The sequence below is a fragment of the Littorina saxatilis genome, linkage group LG2, assembly GCF_037325665.1.
Source record: "Littorina saxatilis isolate snail1 linkage group LG2, US_GU_Lsax_2.0, whole genome shotgun sequence".
Classification (NCBI taxonomy): domain Eukaryota; kingdom Metazoa; phylum Mollusca; class Gastropoda; order Littorinimorpha; family Littorinidae; genus Littorina; species Littorina saxatilis.
Window position 1 is genome coordinate 14,629,454 of NC_090246.1, and position 20,461 is coordinate 14,649,914.

General features: G+C 41.6%; 1 protein-coding gene and 1 long non-coding RNA gene across 2 annotated transcripts in view; one reads left to right on the forward strand and one right to left on the reverse strand.

Annotated features, from left to right (window-relative positions):
- Nucleotides 1–1,179: 1,179 nt before the first annotated feature.
- Nucleotides 1,180–20,461, reverse strand: part of LOC138958270 (TBC1 domain family member 16-like) — a 39,967-nt gene continuing 20,685 nt past the window's right edge. Inside the window, exons 5-10 of the mRNA XM_070329378.1 lie at nucleotides 10,905–11,053; nucleotides 9,386–9,520; nucleotides 7,549–7,735; nucleotides 6,385–6,482; nucleotides 5,119–5,347; nucleotides 1,180–4,630 (exon numbers count right to left, since the gene is read on the reverse strand). Coding sequence (XP_070185479.1) covers nucleotides 4,448–4,630; nucleotides 5,119–5,347; nucleotides 6,385–6,482; nucleotides 7,549–7,735; nucleotides 9,386–9,520; nucleotides 10,905–11,053 — 981 coding nt within the window. The 3' untranslated portion in view covers nucleotides 1,180–4,447. The remainder of the gene's footprint in view (nucleotides 4,631–5,118; nucleotides 5,348–6,384; nucleotides 6,483–7,548; nucleotides 7,736–9,385; nucleotides 9,521–10,904; nucleotides 11,054–20,461) is intronic.
- On the forward strand, nucleotides 11,268–20,359 carry LOC138958269 (uncharacterized). The gene is made up of 6 exons (XR_011453357.1): nucleotides 11,268–12,094; nucleotides 12,689–12,757; nucleotides 13,648–13,741; nucleotides 14,720–14,890; nucleotides 15,344–15,443; nucleotides 18,931–20,359. It is a non-coding gene; the product is annotated as an uncharacterized lncRNA (long non-coding RNA).

Here is a 20,461-nt window from a genome sequence, read left to right on the forward strand (position 1 = left end):
TCTGATTAATTTTCATTCTTGCTGAATAGTTTTAAAGACTCATCTTTTGAAACAGAATGGAATGTAAGAGGTCATAAAGATCTACTAGAATATAACATTCTGCAAAATATTTTTCTGCATTTTTCAGAACTGTGGTTGTGATCATACATGTTGAAAAAATTAACAAAGAGTATAGAAACTGGTAGATAAACATAATCAATATAGATTATAACAAAGAGTGTTCAGGTCAACACAATGAAGGTATACGCCAAGACAAAACAATTAGAAATTGCAAATACAGTGTAAATATTTAGCAGCATTGAAAATATTCCACATCCCTATCCCCCCAATAAAGGAGAAAAAAAAGCATTTCAGACAACAGAGAGCTAAAACTCATACTTTTATCTTAAAAAAAAAAAAAAAAAAAAAAATCCCTGCGCTTAGAACTGTACCCACGGAATACTTGCGATATAAGCCTCATATTGATTGATTGATTCTTGGGTATATAATGTATTTACAGTTTCAAATCTACTTTCCACAAAGCACACATTATCTAGGAGCCAAGATGAAGGGACGGGGGAATGGGAGAGAGAGAGAGAGAGAGAGAGAGAGAGAGAGAGAGAGAGAGAGAGAGAGAGAGAGAGAGAGAGAGATTCGGATGGTTTATTCACATAGGCCATTGCCCCTAGTGAAGGGGTGTGAACAAAAGCAAAAACATTGAATCATTTTTACATTCAGTAGACTCAAAACAGTGCATATTTTTCTCAAAAGTGGATAACAGATACATCAATGCAGACATCTACATACAAAATTACGATAACAGAGAAACACTGTTAAAGAGAAACACTGAGAGAGAGAGAGAGAGAGAGAGAGAGAGAGAGAGAGAGAGAGAGAGAGAGAGAGAGAGAGAGAGAGAGAGAGAGAGAGAGAGAGAGAGAGAGAGAGAGAGAGAGAGAGAGAGAGAGAGAGAGAGAGAGAGAGAGAGATCGACAGAGAGATTAAGAGATAAAGATCAACAAAGAGAGAGAGAGAGAGAGAGAGAGAGATCGACAGAGAGAGATCGACAGAGAGAGATTAAGAGATAAAGATCAACAAAGAGAGAGAGAGAGAGAGAGAGAGAGAGAGAGAGAGAGAGAGAGAGAGAGAGAGAGAGAGAGAGAGAGAGAGATCGACAGAGAGATCGACAGAGAGAGATTAAGAGATAAAGATCAACAAAGAGAGAGAGAGAGAGAGAGAGAGAGAGAGAGAGAGAGAGAGAGAGAGAGACAGAGACAGAGAGAGGCAGAGACAGAGAGAGGCAGAGACAGAGAGAGGCAGACAGAGAGACTGATCCCTCATATGACAGATAAGATACATACCCAGAATAAAATAATGGAAAGCATTGCACATTTCTGGTTAATATTGAAGCTACCACCACACAATTTCCATACCCAATTTAACAAAGTTAAAAGTGTTAGCTCAGGTGTGACTATTTAATGGTGTTTGTGAGTTAGGTGACTTTCCTCCAGTGTCTAGCTTCTTTCTAAATGGTAACATTGGATGGAGTGATTGTGTTTGAATTGAGCATTTAAACAAAACAGGTCAGTCACTCATAACAACACTTTTTGTACAGTCAGGGTTGAACTGCAGGTCACATACATGTACAACATCTAATGTCACTTCTACGTACAATACATTTCACACTCTGAAAACTGACTACTCAAAACACTTCAGTATCAAACTACTCTCTTTTTCACTACAAAACGGAGAAAAATTACCACTTGTAAAAAACAACTCTCAAAAGTTACTTTGGTTAAGTCTTTGATAAAACCTTTCTGTTCCCTGAATATATTTCACACCACATATAAAAGCTTATCAACACAAGTAAGGCTAGCCACATGTGAAGTTATAACCTGAAAGGGAAATTAAGAGTTTCATGAAAAACAAAATCCAGCGCACATGAAAAGCTAAGAAGCAATTGTGCTCTACTGGGGGCTGAAGTTAAAATTCAAGCACCAAAATATAATGCTGTATATTTAAACATCTTCCAAATTGAAGTTTCCAGAACATAAAATAGTTCATATAATTAGAAGTGATTAATCGTTTATCACTTTCTACAATCTAAGAAGACAAAAGAACTATGACCTACACATGCACACATTTAGCAGCAATACTGAACTCAGGTATTGCGAGTACATAAATAAACATGATACACTATGATTATCTTAATAGCTTTTACAGGACACAGAAACAAAGCAAACTTTGTCAAGGAGATTTTGAGGACAAACCAACTAATGCTACCAGACACAAATATTCACAGAAAAATGAAATATCTGAAGCCACAGAGGCGAGTCAGAAATGGCAGCATGCTAAAGTTACAATTGCCAAAAGTGTCTGCGTGATTCACTGAAGAGAATGCTCCAATTTGTCACTACCACCTGGGTAGCCTTGTGCAGAAGATCATACCATTACAGGGACTGTCTGTATGATCCATTTATTGTTCAATTCTTAACCAGCATATTGGTAAGCTCTTGTATAGTTTTGACGCGAAATGATTTAAGAGACTCAATAATCAGATCTGGGACAGTTAATTCAAACTGACGCTGTGGAGATTGACAATAGCATTACTCACACCTTACGGGTGCTCAGATTCTTCACAATCAGCTGTGCATATCATTTACTCTTACTCAGAGACCGTGAAACATACTAGAGTTGCCATCAGATTACTTGCAAGGCTGGGGATAACTGTGTAACATATCGGTATATGTATATTCAGTGCAAAGTGTTTACTTCTTCTTCTTCTTCTTCTTCGTTCATGGGCTCAGACTCCCACGTTCACTCATGTTTTAAGCACGAGTGGATTTTTACGTGTATGACCGTTTTTACCCCCCCATTCAGGCAGCATACGCCGATTTCGGGGGAGGCATGCTGGGTATTTTCATGTTTCTATAACCCACCGAACTCTGACATGGATTACAGGATCTTTTCCGTGCGCACTTGGTCTTGTGCTTGCGTGTACACACGAAGGGGGTTAAGTCACTAGCAGGTCTGCACATAAGTTGACCTGGGAGATCGGAAAAATCTCCACTCTTAACCCACCAGGCGGCAGCGACCGGGATTCGAACTCACGACCTCCCGATTAGGAGGCCGACGTCTTACCACTGCGCCACTGCGCCCGTCGTTTACAAGTGATCAAGCTTGAGACTCCAGAACTGTGGATTTCAGATGTACTTCAGACAATTTAACCCACACTGTGTTGTAAAAGCAGTGTCCACAGTTGTAACACCACACAAAATGGACATGCAAGCGTGTGGTAAAATATCCACACAGAGCTTTTTGGTAGGCCACGGTTCATGGACTAGACTTGACTGTGCTGACAATTACATTGTGAGATAGTGAGCATGTTCTCTACGATGTATCAGACTAAACATGGTTAAGTTTTCACTGCATTCCACAACACCTGCTGGTTATTGTTCAAAAGATCACACACACCATTCACAGGTGATCAAGTCCAAGACTCCCTGCAGGGTTCTTGTGTCGGTGTGAAAAGTGCGTTCACAGGTCTTCAGGTCGAAAGCTGCTTTCAGTTCTATTAGTGTCTCAAGACAAACAGTAAACCAGCAAGTCACCCAACCTGCTCACTTAATTAAATCCATTCAACCATTGACAGCAAGACCGACTAGATTCTTACAAAATTCTTATTTCCTAGTCTCTCTTGATTTGTCAACCATTATTGTTTGTTCCACGTACATACACAGAACTTTCACCAGTCAATAAGTCCTTTTCTTCCCTCAACCTTTCATTCTAAAATCACCAAAACTCCACACTGTCATGGGTTAGTCAGTGTTGCACAAGCCATCAAAATCAAAACCACCGGCTGTTAGCATCAGTCCCAATAGCACACGACCAGTTATTCATTCACTCAGAATGCCCCTGTGTTTTGCTCTCAGGCTACCATAACAGGCTCACAATGATCCATCACACATGCACAAATCACCAAGATTCAAAACTCCTGCTGTATCTTCCAATTCCAACACCGCTTTCACTTTCAGTCAGTCACATTGTACAGTGCTTTATGCTCATCAAGGGGAAATAAACTAGGGCGGACACTTGTTGCAAATGTCCACTTTTTTGTGATACCGCACACTGATTTTGCGGCAAACGTCAAGCTACGAACGGCTCATCCAAGACTTCATCCCAACTACATACTTTGCAACAAGAACTCAATACTTAGCTCAACAGTAATGTTTGCTCACCGTCCAGTTAGCGCCATAGCGGTTAGCAACAAGCAATTTAGTGCTTGCAGTTCCACAATCTCCATCGCAACAATGTTTTTTGCCACAAGCAGTTCACATTTCCATCCACAGTGATTTTGAGTACCAACCGCTGAACACAAAAGATACATGAAACATTCCGAGATCTTCCAGCCCCGTACTTGCAAGGCATGACTACTTGTTGTTGAGACGCTTGACGTGATTGTGGGTGCCAATTACTCCACACATAGATCCAGCCCCGGACTAGCAGGGCAGGGCTTGTTGTTGTAATGCTTGATGCACTCGATGGTGGGCACGTGACCGCTGTCCCACATACCAGGGTCGCACTGCGAACATAGTCCAACCAGGGTGCAGGGGATGGTGGCTTTGCTGCGGAACTGGTGCAACAGTCCTCGCGCCTGTCGAGACAATATGAGTTATGCTGACTGTTAACACACATGTCAGGGCACTGGATATCAACATGAGCCGGCAGGCTTTATTTTTGCAATTTTCAGAGTGATGAACAAAAAGGGTCACCTAGAATCAGTCCTCATTGGTCAAATACATGTAGTCCTATGGTACACTAAAATGGTGATAAAATGACATGAATTGCACGCAAGAGAACTCATTCAGAATGACATAAAATGTGGTATACGCTTTGATTTAACAGAAAAAGGAAAGACAACAGACATTAAAAAACCACAATTAGAGCTATTGCATTTCAACTTCATTTTTAGAGTGAGCATTTGTTCCACACACACACACACACACACACACACACACACACACACACACAAACACAGGTACATTTTGTTAAATATAATAGACAAAAAGGGACAATAGAAGGTGTCCTCTTGTCAGAAGAGCTCACATCACGGGTTGCACTGTAAGCATTCATCAAACATACCTTTCTCAGCACAATGTCCCCGTTCATGTGCAAGGCCAGTGATGAGAAGTGCAGCAGAATGTCATCGGCCGGCAGACGCTGATCGACCACATCATCCCCGTAGATGGCGACTATGGCGACGCAGATGAAGAGGTGGAAATAGTCTGTCTGGTAGTGCGCCCAGCACGTTTCCCAGATCCTCAGCGCGTCTTTCTCGCTGAACTCTCGTTTGAAGCACAGCAAGATCCACCTGTCAAATCAACGCTGTTTGAAATCCAGTGACATCCCCAATATCCCCTCATTTCAGACTTGATGTCTTCAGTCTTCTTCTTCTTCTTCTTCGTTCATGGGCTTAGACTCCCACGTTCACTCATGTTTTTAGCACGAGTGGATTTTTACGTGTATGGCCGTTTTTACCCCGCCATTCAGGCAGCATACGCCGATTTCGGGGGAGGCATGCTGGGTATTTTTGTGTTTCTATAACCCACCGAACTCTGACATGGATTACAGGATCTTTACCGTGCGCACTTGGTCTTGTGCTTGCGTGTACACACGAAGGGGGTTAAGTCACTAGCAGGTCTGCACATAAGTTGACCTGGGAGATCGGAAAAATCTCCACTCTTAACCCACCAGGCGGCAGCGACCAGGATTCGAACTCACGACCTCCCGATTAGGAGGCCGACGTCTTACCACCACGCCACTGCGCCCTTCATGTCTTCAGTGAACTTGTCTTTGCATATTTTGCATTCACAGACCCTGGTTCTCAACTTTAAAATAAAACACATACATCAACTTGTCTTCCTTGAGTACAGAGTGAGTTTTGAAAATAATTTTTTTTCTTGAGTAAAGTGATTGAGAAACTCATCAGACAGATGGCAGTTAGTGCCTAAAATTAAATGTTCAATGAAATATGTAATCACTGACATTTCCCTGACATACATATTGTATGTTTTTTCAGGCATGACACATGTGATAATCATTTGAAACAGACCCTTTCTGTCTGTAGAACAATCCACAGCCCCCGCGCCCAAAAAAGAACAACAAAAACCCACAAAAAACAAACAACCCAAACAAAATGTTACTTTCATTGTGTTCGGTTTGAATCTGACATCAGGCCTAAACTCTACAAAGAACACACACAACCTATGAATTAGAGATGCGACAGGCTGTCTAAATGGCGGGGTAAAAACGGTCATACACGTAAAATTCCACTCGTGCAAAACACGAGTGTACGTGGGAGTTTCAACCCACGAACGCAGAAGAAGAAGAAGAAGAGATGCGACAGACCTGTGAGCAAAGAGCATCTCCAGGGCGTCCTGTCCCAGCAACTTGAGGTGGTAGAAGAAACGCGGCAACATCACTCTCAGCAGCTCTCGCAGGTAGTCCTGCACAGGTTAAGACATCGTCAGGTATCATCTTTGCTACAAGTGACACTCTCTTTTAACCTTCGCCCGACCGGGTTATGGACTACACACGGAAGACATCGTGGGGCCGTGCGGACCCATGCTTTTCAAAGAAGGAAAAATATGCATACCCTTCCGTAGACCCATGCTTTCCAAAGAAGCAAATACGTGCATCCCCTTCCGTAGACGCCGTGGTTAAATTTCTGCGAGAAGTAATTAAATGAAATTATTTATTTAATTATTACCGTGCGGACTAAAGCTTCTCAAAAAAAGGAAAAACGTGAATTCCCTTCTGTAGACGTCGTGGGGCCGTGTGGACCCACATGGTTATGTATTAATTCGCTCCACGCGACTTGCTTATTAACTCCAACATTAAACAGATAGTAGAAAATGATGTTTAGAGCCAATACCTGAAGGTATGTGACTTCTCTCCCTAGTTTTTATGTAAGTTCCTTCAGTTTGAGAAACATGGGTCCGCACGGCCCCACGATGTCTTCCGTGTGTAGTCTAAATTTGACCTTTGTTTTTTTAATTACTTCTCACTGAAATTTAATGATCTTTTATGACATGAGCTTTTTAGGGGTCTGAGGCATTCTTAAAAGCTCATTAAAAAATTCCACTGGTTTAAGAGATATTTGCAATTAAACACTCTTCTGGGTTCACACAGACCCACGACGACCGGCGAAGGTTAAGATCTCCAAAAATCTCAGAAAATCAGGTCTTAAAAGGAGGAAGTCTTAAAATTGAGGTTATTTAGTGAGGTTATGAACTGAAAATCTGAAAAGCAAGGTCTTAAAACGGGGGTTCTGGTAGCTCACTGGGTAACAATTTTATTTTAATAATAATAATGATAGAACATTCTTTTATAGCGCTGTTCACCGCCAAATGGCAGTCTCATGGCGCTTTACATTAGACATTAAAATTCAACATTTTACATATAAAGAGTTCAGAGATGTTCAAAATTCAGTGGGTAAATACTGAAAATGTCCAAATACCACCACTCCTGATTTAACTTTGAAAGCCATGTGTTAAATAAAACCAGTTTTACCAGCTGCTTGTCCATGTCAGAGTCAGTGGGTGAGGAGACGAAGATGGTTCTGGTCATGAGTCCTGTGAAGCACCAGAAAGCTTCGGTCTCTTGCTGCATCTCCGCCAGGATGGGGGCCAGCAGGTCGGACATGCCCTGCGTGTAGCCGCTGTGGGGGTGGCTGGCTGCGTAGTTCAGCAAGATGTTCCTGGAACACACAAACAAGGTGTCACGACAGGTATATATCAGTAGAGATAATAGACAAAGGTACAGCAGAAGATGTCCATTCATAGAAGGTGTCCTCTCAATCTCATCAGAGGGGCCGCACGTCGCAGGTACCACAGTAGCAATGGCACATGCATGCTCCTGATCACTTGATACCTCCACAGAATTTATCATCCCCCTTTGCTCAGCAGAACTCACTGATTTCAAAATAAATGAACCATGCATCACTGCCAATCAATGAAGCAGGGATGGCCAAATGGTCGCCCGGTCGCCAGCAAAAAATCCGCCGGGCTAGTAGAAACCGCCTGGCAACTCGCCCGCCTGGCCATTGAAAATTCTGGTCAAATGCGACCCTTTTGGTTGTAACATCGGGTTTTAAAGCCATATAAACACTGCAGATCAACTGTGGTATGTACCGGGCCAGCAAAATTTCTGCAGGGCTAGTGACTTTCTTGAAGCTGGTGAGTTAAAATTTTGAGATTTGGCCATCCCTGATGAAGTCAAAGTGAAGCCATGTTGGTACACCTGAGAGGGCAAACAAACAATTCTGCTAATTCCAAAAGCAACACTATGGAAGGAACATTACTTTGCACTTTTGAGGCTGCAGTGATCAAGTCTGAGTTGCAAAAGCAGCCGCCTTTATGGCTTTTTTCCTCATCGGATGAGACGAAAAACAGAGGTCCCTTCGTGGACACTACATTGGGGTGTGCACGTTAAAGATCCCACGATTGACAAAAGGGTCTTTCCTGGCAAAATTGTATAGGCATAGATAAAAATGTCCACCAAAATACCCGTGTGACTTGGAATAATAGGCCGTGAAAAGTAGGATATGCGCCGAAATGGCTGCGATCTGCTGGCCGATGTGAATGCGTGATGTATTGTGTAAAAAAAATTCCATCTCACACGGCATAAATAAATCCCTGCGCCTTGAATATGTGCGCGATATAAATTGCATAAAAATTTTAAAAAATTTAAAAAATCCCTGCGCTTAGAACTGTACCCACGGAATACGCGCGATATAAGCCTCATATTGATTGATTGATATAGCCCTGTCGAAAAGATATCAGATGCCGAAAGAAGAGTGAACATTTTGAGATTCATTCAGTGTGACAACAAAAGCTGACACAAAACTTAATCTGAACATTGCCCTGTTTTACGAATACTTTAGATTATTAGCAGTTTTTGTGTGTCTTTAATGGTTGGAAGACTGCTAGTTTCATTTCTAAATCAGCAAGATTTGACACAATCAAAGTGTGGCGTGGCAGTATCAAAGTTTAAAAAAAAAGTTAAACTCACTGTAGTGAAGTGTGATATATTAGATTAAGATATATTTTTGATTATGAATTACGATTAAGGAATTGAGAATGATGATTAAAAATAAAGAATCTAAATTAAAATTAAATAAAAAGAGAGTATTTTAATTGTACAAAATATTTTTGTATGGGTATATATGATTGCAGAATTCTGGATTTAATTATAAAAAAAGGCCAATGACCAACCTGCCCCCAAAAAAATGTTTACAAAAAAGGGCAAAAAAGTAAGGGTTGAAACAGCCTGCATGCAACTGAGGTAAAAACAAAAAAAAGTTTTTTTTTTAAATTCCTAAAAAGTTGAAGTGTGGTATAATACTGACTTGAGGACTTGTATGTTGGGATTGTGCTGACCACGGAAGTAGGGATGACTGCGGTCGGTCCTCACCACGTCCTTCTCCACGATGCTCTGAATGTTGCGCACAAAATGCTGCTTGTCTTCGCCCCTCAGGGACTCCCTGCAGTGTCAAACATTGTGTGAAAAAAGGTGAACATTTGTCAAAGAAGCAGCCTCTAGCACACAGATATCGCGGGATACAGAATTATGAACAGACCTGCCAATCCCAGTAACAAATTAGATTTTCTTACCCATATTTTAACCGCTACGCGGAGTGAGAAACAGAAAGAGTACAAGGACTTACAAGAAAGAGGGACACTGTTGTAAGCTTGTGATTATTTGTTTGAGCGTAACTAACAGCACTGTCATTTCTTTTAAAACGTAACATGCTATGCCAGGCATGGTACAGAAGGAATGGCAATTTCAGCTGAAATAAAGCCGGGGGTCCAGGGGGCCACTCAGGCCCCCTTGTGGGGTCAAGGGGCAGCGCCCCTTGTGGGGGTCAGGGGGCGTTGACCCCTGAAGCTGACGACTTTTTACTAATTCAAATGTGTTTAGTGCCCTCTCCTTGAAGCTGAGAGGGATATAAGTGAAAGATAACAAGGCTTGAGTAAAAAAAAATAATAATCTCAAGTCAATCAGCAGATTTATTTATTTAAAAAAAAAAAAAATTTAAATTTTTTTTTTATTTTTTTAAAAAAAAATTTCTTCGGATTTTCGTTTTCGGCGGATTTCCGCCGATCGGCGGAAGAGTACCATGCCTGTATGCTGAAAGCGTATCACTTGGCAGATCCGTTGATTCAAGCTAGTCCTGAGGGTGCAAACTATCACGTGCATCTTCTGTTTATTTCAGGCAATTCTCACACAAAATGTTCAATAGTTTGCTTCATCAAACATTACGCTATCCACATCACCATCTCTGTATCTCTCTCCAAAATCTACTCCTATCTAAAAACTGTTCTGTCTGATTGTGTTGTTGTTTGCATTTGGTTGGTCTCATGCAAGCAAAGAAGCATGTATAATGATTACTTCCCTTTAGAGGAAAGACCATTATGTCTGAAATGTATGAAGCATGACTATGATTAACTGGAAAAGAAACTTTACATCTGTATGTTTGCTGCTTTCACACAATTTTCTTAAGACTAAGAGACTTCTTTTCAAGTTCAAAAGGGCCATGGTAGCTCAGTTGGTAGAGCACCAGACTTGTGGTCCCAGGGTCAGGGGTTTGAATCCGTGCTGGGATGGACACTGGTCAACTTTATGTGCAGATTCAGAGCGGTATCCATGTTCCATCCCCGTGTCACCACTGTGGCACACAAAAGACCTTAGTCATTCTGCCCAAAATGCAGGTGGCTGGTTACACCTAAACACACACACCTGGGTAGCACAACTCTGTTCCTGCTAGCTTTCCACTTGGAGGAAGAGACCTGAATTTCCCAGTAATGGGACAATACAGTATTGAAATGAAATAAAATGAAATTATAAATCCCACAACACTTACTCACCTCATTTTGCGTATGTTGTGGTATTCAATGTACTTGTCGTTGCGGATTTGTTCTCGCTCGTCAAAGGTGGAATCGAAGGGGAAGTAATGCAGTAGGAAAGGCCAGACCTCTGTTCGGATCATGGGATCCAGTCCTCCGAAAAATATGGCCTGAAACAAAAAGTCATGCTGCAGTTCGTTTGATACTTACAGAATGACGTGAGTGTTTATAAAAGCTTTGTCAACTAAGCATCTCACATGTTAAAATCTTATATACTTTGACACGTCAGCTTTTTGTGTGTGCCTGTGCAGGTTAATTAATGTCTGGGTGAGAGAGAGAGAGAGAGAGAGAGAAAGAGAGAGAGAGAGAGAGAGAGAAAGAGAGAGAGAGAAAGAGAGAGAGAGAGAGAGAGAGAGAGAGAGAGAGAGAGAGAGAGAGAGAGCACCCATTGCACACCGGTTGGACCGTACATAAGGTAACGTTAAATTATGCTTGTGCAACGTATGTGGGAGTATCACTTATAACCTCAGGGTATCTCTTATCCTGTTGCGCATCTATAGACTAGAGACAGCGCTGGTTAGACTAAAACATGGATCGGGAACTTCAGTACGTACTTAGGACTACCGCGGCTGTGCTTGCAAGTTTGGATAGTTCTTTCTTTCTCATTTGATCCGAGTTTTATCTGTCTCATTAAATGCCATTTTTCTACCTACTACACATATAGTTTTCCTAATTGATTCCCGAAGATAAGTTAGTTTCGCTTCCACGTTTCGGTTTTCACTAATTCAACATGGCCGGCGTCGGCAATGCATCTTTGATCATCATCTTCTTCCGAAGAGGACTGGGTTCTTGCGAACGTCTCAGAGTCCTGCGGTTGAGTCACTGTTACCGATAGTGGTTAGCTCCGGCAAACAGGGAGATTAAAAAGGTGGGGAGGTTTAAAACTATGCGGTACAGGGGAGAGTGCGTTCAAGGGCGGGCTCTCATGCCCGACTGCACTGAGGAAACTGTGGCCGAGACGGGAGCGAAGGAGGGGCCTGCTTCGGCCGATGAACAAAGAAACTGTGATCGAACAAGTATGGTGTTACAAGGGGAAAGACCCGCAAAGTGAACTTAGTTGCCAAAGCCCGAAGTGTGACGACGGACTCGGTTTCCAGCAACTGTCCACCGACTCAGCGGCAAAATATGAGTTGACACGTCCGAGGTGAAAGGTAATAGTCTCTTCTTATTAGAATGTAAGGTCATTGTTTATGACTAAAATACAGTAGAATCACATAATGCACGAAGGAATGGAACATGTACATGGAATAAGATTGTCCGTCCACTAAGACACATTCCTAAAGGTGGAACCAACATCCTGACGGCTATGCAGAGAAAGTGTTCTTTTTCAGAAATGCATTCAAATAAAACAAATAGGGAAATGCCCACTGAACAGAAACACCCAGGCTCCTGATTTTTGGTATGAATCCAAGTTGAGAGAGATCAGCTGAGCTAGGATTTTACATGGAATAAGATCATCCCTCCACTTGCATACAATGTATACAACCAGAAATGAAGATACAGTGTGCTTGATGTGGTGATCAAGTGACATTTTGCTATGAATGTGTTTAAGCAACTAGTAGCTTCTTCAGCGTTAATTCATTAAACAATCACTCTTATTCTTAGCACATAGAGCACATTGAGTGAGTGTGTGCATGTGTGTGTGTGTGTTTGTTATTGCAATGTAACTTGTAAGACCTTATAATATAAATATACACAAATTATAACACATGCTGGGATTCTAAATATGTTCTGTTTACTTGCAGGTCTCAGTTATTACCAAGCCCTGCCTCATTCTTCCCGCAACACTGACATGGTGCTGTTGTAGAACACAAGTAAGTCCTTTGATCATTTCCAAAATACACTAGTGCAATAGCTTGTGAGTGCAACTGGTGGTAATGAGAATATTTTACCACAAAAGGCTAAAGTACAAATAACAGATTTATTATGTTGGAAAAAGAAGTAAGCCAGAGCAAGTGATTAGTGTACCAGTTAGCTAGGGTGGATGTATTATATAATTACAATTTACAGTCAGCATAGAATGTTGAGGACAGTCTAGAATTTTTCTCGCCCTGTGAATTCAACTGCAAATCAGATGGCATGAAGAAATCAATGTTATATCATGCTCTGCATTGAGTGAACCATCTCCTGTCATTCTGAGTGACACATCTCTTTAACTGAAAAACATGCCAGTAATTAAATCCAGGCTACATGGGGATGGAAAATGACCCTGGCAATTTCAACCTCTGAATGATTGTGTCTTTGTGTAGCAGGATTATGGATCTTCACAAGCCTTAGTTCATTTGTCTGCACAATATATCAGTTTACAATTTAAAGGCCCACTTGCCTTGTCACTACAGTATAATGTGGCTATGCTTTAACATGGAATCCCTCATCTTGGCCACATACAAAAAATTATATATTCAGTGACTGCTTGCTGTGGTGAGTTAAAATGTGTGATGAAATATTTTCACAAAAAGGTACCAGTGTTGTTAACAAAACTAATTCTTTAACAAACAAACAAAAACCACTCTGCACAGAGAGCATTCAAGCTGATCTATGTTGCTATTCGTCCAAGTAGAGGGATGATCTTATCCCAAGTAAAAGCCTGACAAGATCTGAGACTGTGAAGCAAAATGTTTTTACATGGTAAAGTAAGCCTTTAACGAGCAAGTATGTCTATTGCACTGGGTGTTTTATTATTATTGTATCATTTTTCTTTCAGGTAGTCTCTCTTTAAACTGACTTTCTACACCATGGTGTCTCTGGCAGTGTTATATTGGCAGAAGACAGTTGGAACTGGATTCCTCATTTAGATGGTAGGCATGTTTTGGGCTTTTGTGTTGCTTTGGTGTATGTGTGTGTGTGTGTGTATGTGTGTGTCTGTTCTATACCAGAAATAAACACACTGTTTGCTTGCTGTGGTGAAGTGACATTTTGTGATTTTTTTTTTTAAATGAGCTAGTACAGTTGTAGCTTTTACAGCATTTATTCATAACACAATCGCACTTGGCGCAGAGAGCAACCAGACCGTTCATTGTGGGTATGTGAACAAGTTAAGAGATCATGTCTTATCCCATTTTAAAGCCTGACCAGATCTTAGACGGTGAGCCAAATTGTTTTCATGAGAAGGAATGTGCCTTTCAGAGAAATCTATTAACTACAGTATTACTTTACAAAACATATTTTAAGAAATGAAATGTGTTACAAGTAACAGCCATGGGGGTGATAGCCTGTAGGTGGAATAATAATCTTCAATTGCCCAGAAATGATTGTTATCTGGTCAAGAAATGCAAAGCATTTTGATGTTTGTGACGATTAGTTACTCTTTATCACGTTTGGTCCCTGATTTTGCTGTCCTTGTCTGCGTTGGGCAGGTGTGCGTCCATGATGTCATTGCTATTGAAAACTAATCTGTACTGCAAAGTAAATGTACCCGTACATGACGTACATGGCAGTTGTCAACCGGGGGCCAGCCATGACTGGGATTGATGTATCCACAGGCACTCGACACCAGGTGGGCGGGGCCAGTGGTTGGGGTGTGATTCCCTGCCTTACACCACCACAAAGTGTAGTATCAGCAGACAAGACTGAGCAGAACTTCTGCCCCCCCCCCCCCCCCCTCACCAATTGACCACTCAGTGCCATGTGCCTGCAGCTGTATCATAAACACTTTGTGACAATAGTTGTTACCTCCTTAGAACAGATCTTGTGATGCTCCTCAGTCAGTCAGTGTTTGATGGATGCTAACTGGTATACTTGACATAGTGTTCATATGAAAGTTTTATGTGTTGCAGCTCATCCAGATCACAGGTACACAAAGGAGCTGGTTACAGTGATAACATAGGCACATGGAACTGCTTATGGACTACTTTAGAAAGTGAGCGGTTACAACCAAGACTCTTCCGTCAGGAAGGTCTGCGGAAGGGTGCTTGATCTGTTTCCTCGGACAGGCTTTTCAAGACTAGGTAGGTTAAACCACATGATTGGGCTTTAATTATGAATGCACTTCAAAATTCACTCTATTTCATTATCTTGTACAACCCCCCGCGGGTTAGGGGGAAGAATTTACCCGATGCCCCCCAGCATGTCGTAAGAGGCGACTAACGGATTCTGTTTCTCCTTTTACCCTTGTTAAGTGTTTCTTGTATAGAATATAGTCAATGTTTGTAAAGATTTTAGTCAAGCAGTATGTAAGAAATGTTAAGTTCTTTGTACTGGAAACTTGCATTCTCCCAGTAAGGTAATATATTGTACTGCGTTGCAAGCCCCTGGAGCAATTTTTTGATTAGTGCTTTTGTGAACAAGAAACAATTAACAAATCTTCAATAGTACTGACCAAAGAAGAAGGTTTAATTGTGTGATCATGATTTGATACATATGCTTGACCCTGAAGATGTGTTTTATTTGTTTTGTTTCAGAACAAAGTTTGGTGAAGTAGAAGCTACCGCTGTAGGCTGGTGTAAGGCTGAAGAAGAACCTCTGACAAGTCAATTTTCAAGCAACTGAGCACGAACCCAGGTACAAGACACAGAGCTCTCTTTCTATCGGTCTGTTATTCATAGAATGACACTAACAGTGACACAAGTAAATAATCTGTATCATTGTCTTGACCTCTAGAAATTTGGTAGAGAATAAGATGACTGATAGTATTATTTTGATTATTTCATGGTCATTACAGTGGCCTCCACCCCTGCCCCTTTTAAGACACCCCAATCTAAGACTCCTTCCTATTAATGACCCTGTTTTCGCAGACTTCTTGTTCATAACATCTGTAAATTCACTCCCATTTTAAGACTTGCTCCATTTGGACTTGGACTGGGTGGCCGAGTGGTAACGCAATTGCGCTCGGAAGCGAGAGGTTGCGAGTTCGACCCTGGGTCAGGGCGTTAGCAATTTTCTCCCACCTTCCCTAACCTAGGTGGTGGGTTCAAGTGCTAGTCTTTCGGATGAGACGAAAAACCGAGGTCCCTTCATGTACACTACATTGGGGTGTGCACGTTAAAGATCTCACGATTGACAAAAGGGTCTTTCCTGGCAAAATTGTATAGGCATAGATAAAAATGTCCACCAAAATACCCGTGTGACTTGGAATAATAGGCCGTGAAAAGTAGGATATGCGCTGAAATGGCTGCGATCTGCTGGCCGATGTGAATGCGTGATGTATTGTGTAAAAAAAAATCCATCTCACACGGCATAAATAAATCCCTGCGCCTTGAATATGTGCACGATATAAATTGCATAAAATAAAAAGATAAAATAAATCCCTGCTCTTAGAACTGTACCCACGGAATACGCGCGATATAAACCTCATATTGATTGATTGATTTTAAGACCTGATTTTGCTTATTTTGGATTTCGAAAAAAAGAAAAACAAATTCCCACTCTGTACAGAATTAAGCCAGGTTCATGATTTTTGTATGGACCAAGTTGAGAGATGGCATTTGTATAGGCCTGACCAGATCTGAGATGTTGAATCTAATTGCTTACGAAGAAAGCATTGTGTCATTATAGGCACACTACTTCTCGTCACCGTCTCAGTTCTGGCCAGGCTTTAACATAGGATAAGCTCATCCCTCAACTTTGTCACATATGAACAATCGACACACTGACTCTTGCTGTTGTGAGTTGACATTTTTTGATGAATTTATTTCTGGAAAAGGCACCATGCAGTGCTTTTTCAGGGGTGGGACTTTTCCGCGGATTTCCGCCGACACAACTTACGAATTCTGCTGGAGTAATCTATTTTTCCGCGTCACATTTCATTACAATATCTATGACTTGTTGAGTGAATGATTTGGAGAGACGTGGAGATGAAACAGAACACTGGAGGCTTGAGAGTTAAATTGTGCTGACTGATAACTAATAGTAATTTTGAGGGGGGGGGGAGGTTGGGGAGTGTGGAGAATGTCTTTTTTGTCAGATTGCACAGATTTTAATGTACCATTTAACCAAAATTCGGGGTAACATGCCCCCGAACCCCCTGGAAAAAAAGGGATTTCCTCCTTTTTCATCACAAGAGAGTCCCACCCCTGTGTTTACAGAATTCCTTGTTTAAAACTATCACTGTGCACAGAGGGAAGGGGGGGGGGGGGTGTATTTGACCACCCCTGCGTTTACAGAATTCCTTGTTTAAAACTATCACTATGCACAGAGGGAAGGGGGGGGGTGTATTTGACCACCCCTGTGTTTACAGAATTCCTTGTTTAAAACTATCACTGTGCACAGAGGGAAGGGGGGGTGTATTTGACCACCCCTGTGTTTACAGAATTCCTTGTTTAAAACTATCATTGTGCACAGAGGGAAGAAGGGGGGGGTGTATTTGACCACCCCTGTGTTTACAGAATTCCTTGTTTAAAACTATCACTGTGCACAGAGGGAAGGGGGGGTGTATTTGACCACCCCTGTGTTTACAGAATTCCTTGTTTAAAACTATCATTGTGCACAGAGGGAAGAAGGGGGGGGTGTATTTGACCACCCCTGTGTTTACAGAATTCCTTGTTTAAAACTATCACTGTTCACAGAGGGAAAGGGGGGGGTGTATTTGACCACCCCTGTGTTTACAGAATTCCTTGTTTAAAACTATCACTGTGCACAGAGAGAAGGGGGGGGGGTGGATTTGACCACCCCTGTGTTTACAGCAGAATTCCTTGTTTAAAACTATCACTGTGCACAGAGGGAAGGGGGGGGGGTGTATTTGACCACCCCTGTGTTTACAGAATTCCTTGTTTAAAACTATCACTGTGCACAGAGGGAAGGGGGGGGGGGTGTTTTTGACCACCCCTGTGTTTACAGAATTCCTTGTTTAAAACTATCACTGTGCACAGAGGGAAGGGGGGGGGGTGTTTTTGACCACCCCTGTGTTTACAGAATTCCTTGTTTAAAACTATCACTGTGCACAGAGGGAAGGGGGGGTGTATTTGACCACCCCTGTGTTTACAGAATTCCTTGTTTAAAACTATCACTGTGCACAGAGGGAAGGGGGGGGGGGGTGTATTTGACCACCCCTTTGTTTACAGAATTCCTTGTTTAAAACTATCACTGTGCACAGAGGGAAGGGGGGGGGGTGTATTTGACCACCCCTGCGTTTACAGAATTCCTTGTTTAAAACTATCACTGTGCACAGAGGGAAGGGGGGGTGTATTTGACCACCCCTGTGTTTACAGAATTCCTTGTTTAAAACTATCACTGTGCACAGAGGGGGGGGGGGGGGGGTGTATGTGACCAAGTGAAGTGCATTGCTACATAATAAAATGAGCAAATCCGTCCCGTGAAGAAAACTTCTGCTTACTTAATTGTCAGATTTGCCAAGGCGTGTACATGAAATAAGATTATCATTCTAAATGCTGAATCAACATTCTGACTGTTTCCTATGAAACCAGGCTTGATTTTTGGTATAAATCCAAGTTAAGGGATAGCATGTGTAAAAGCAGAATTGTGTACAGAGGCAGCTTTGTGTTATTAAAGGCCGGCTGCTTTTCGTGAACACAGTTTGGCTCACATCTCACATCACCTGCCAGGCTTTTTAAAAAAAAAAATGTTTTACCATGGGATAAGACTATCCCTCCATTTAAGCACATACCAGCAACAAACACAGTGGTTACTTGTGATGAACTAGTGGCAAGACAAATGATTTAAGCATCACATAACCTTCCTAAGTGAAGTCAAGTTATGTGTCTGTGCCAGTGTGTGTGTGCATGTGTGTGTCAGCATAGAATGTTGAGGACAGTTCGATGGTAAATCACCCTGACAATTTTAGCCTATGATTGTGCCTACATTGTGGCAGGATTGGATGTGGATCTTCAAAAGCCTAAGTTAACAAAAAAGTATGTAAAAGTACATTTTGAATAGTAGTTTTTTTCTCAGAGGGAAGATATCACAAGATATGATCGTTCCACTGCATGTATGCCACATAACTAAAACAAAAATTAAATGTTATTTTAATCGTCTTTTGGGTAAAACAAATACACCATCAATATATTATAATAATGATCTTGCTTGTTTACAGATGGACAACAGCTACTGCCAGGACCAGGTTACGCATAAAGAAAACAGTCAACACTTGGCTGGTGCTGCAGCTTCTTTGATGTCTATTTTTTTTTTTTTTTTAAAGACAGACAGCTACCAGCTCATTCAAGACCATAGCCCCATCTTACTCACGCAGAACAGACAGCCATCTTTCGCCTTTGCACAGAACACTGCTGTCTGAAGGTACACATCAAAAGGATAGGTTTTGCACCTACAGCGTGCGACTGTGGCTAGGGTAGGAAGAACAGACTCTGCAACACGTTCTGAGAGGGTGGCCTTTTCTTGCCACCCGTACCCCTGTGCAACAAGACTTGGCCAGAGAGCACACATCCAAATGCAAACACTGAACACTGAAGAGGAAGAAGAAGAAGAAGGTGCCCACACAGAAGGACATAAATCTACTTTAAGGGCACACAAGTTTACAGCAGTTTATTGAATTGTAGCAGATTATAGGGAGAAAATGAACAAGCTAAATAGGCTGTACAGTACTTCACTTGAACAATGTATAAAGTTCCCTGTATTAAGAACATTTACAGATCACAAGACATTGTGTTTTCTTTTGTTTACAATACAAATGTTTCATAATAAAAAGATGTGCACTAGGCAAGATCCTTAAAATGTAAAACTAGTAGTGTGACAATTTTGAATTGTTCAGAGATGGTTTTTCTTCAGTGGTAAATGTTTTAGCTTTTTTTATAAGATCCCGTTAGTGAAGCATACTATAAAACCTTGACCTTCCAAACTGTGTTAGCACCCTGGGCTGCGATCATTGTGTTGAGCTACTTAAAGGCACAGTGCAGCTTACAGCCTTCGTTTTGCGTTTTTGTTGCAGCTGAGTGCATTTACAGTTCAAAAATCCTCCTATGGTAGTAAAACTACCCAACGACGACATCTGTGAAGCTCGACAGTTTCTTGTTCACGCGAGTGCATAAATTAACCTAGTTATTACGTGGTGTTTGGTCGGAGTTCGATTCAACTGAGTGATTCCGGCCTCCATTTTGTTTTATACAAACTCATGATGATGTCTGACATAGTTTGCTAGTGACGTGTCTTTTTGTGCATGATGTGGTGATCTACCTGATCTAAATTTAGATCCAAAAATAGGTCAAGACCAGCCGGGTCTGAGTACGAAATTGATTCGTAAAAAAATCGCAGTTCTTGACTCTTTGGGTGCAAGTCAATGAAACTTGTTAGTTCTTCTAACAGATAGCTGCCTGAGGTATGACTAAAAGCCCCAGGGGCTCCGTGCACCTGAATTTGACAAGTTCAGTACCTTCAGCAAGCGCAAGTACAGTAGAGAAGCGCTTGACACACTGAAAAAGGCCTACTACGAGCAAAAGAAAAAGAATCAGTGATGCATGTGCTTTTGATGTAATCTTCTTTGACATTATGATGACTACAAAAACTGACTGATGTGTTTTGTTTGTGAATGATGGATATATGTGCATGATTGCGTTTCGCAGACACAGTTGTCATGTGCGTTGTAATTGGCGACGAATGCTGGATGATTA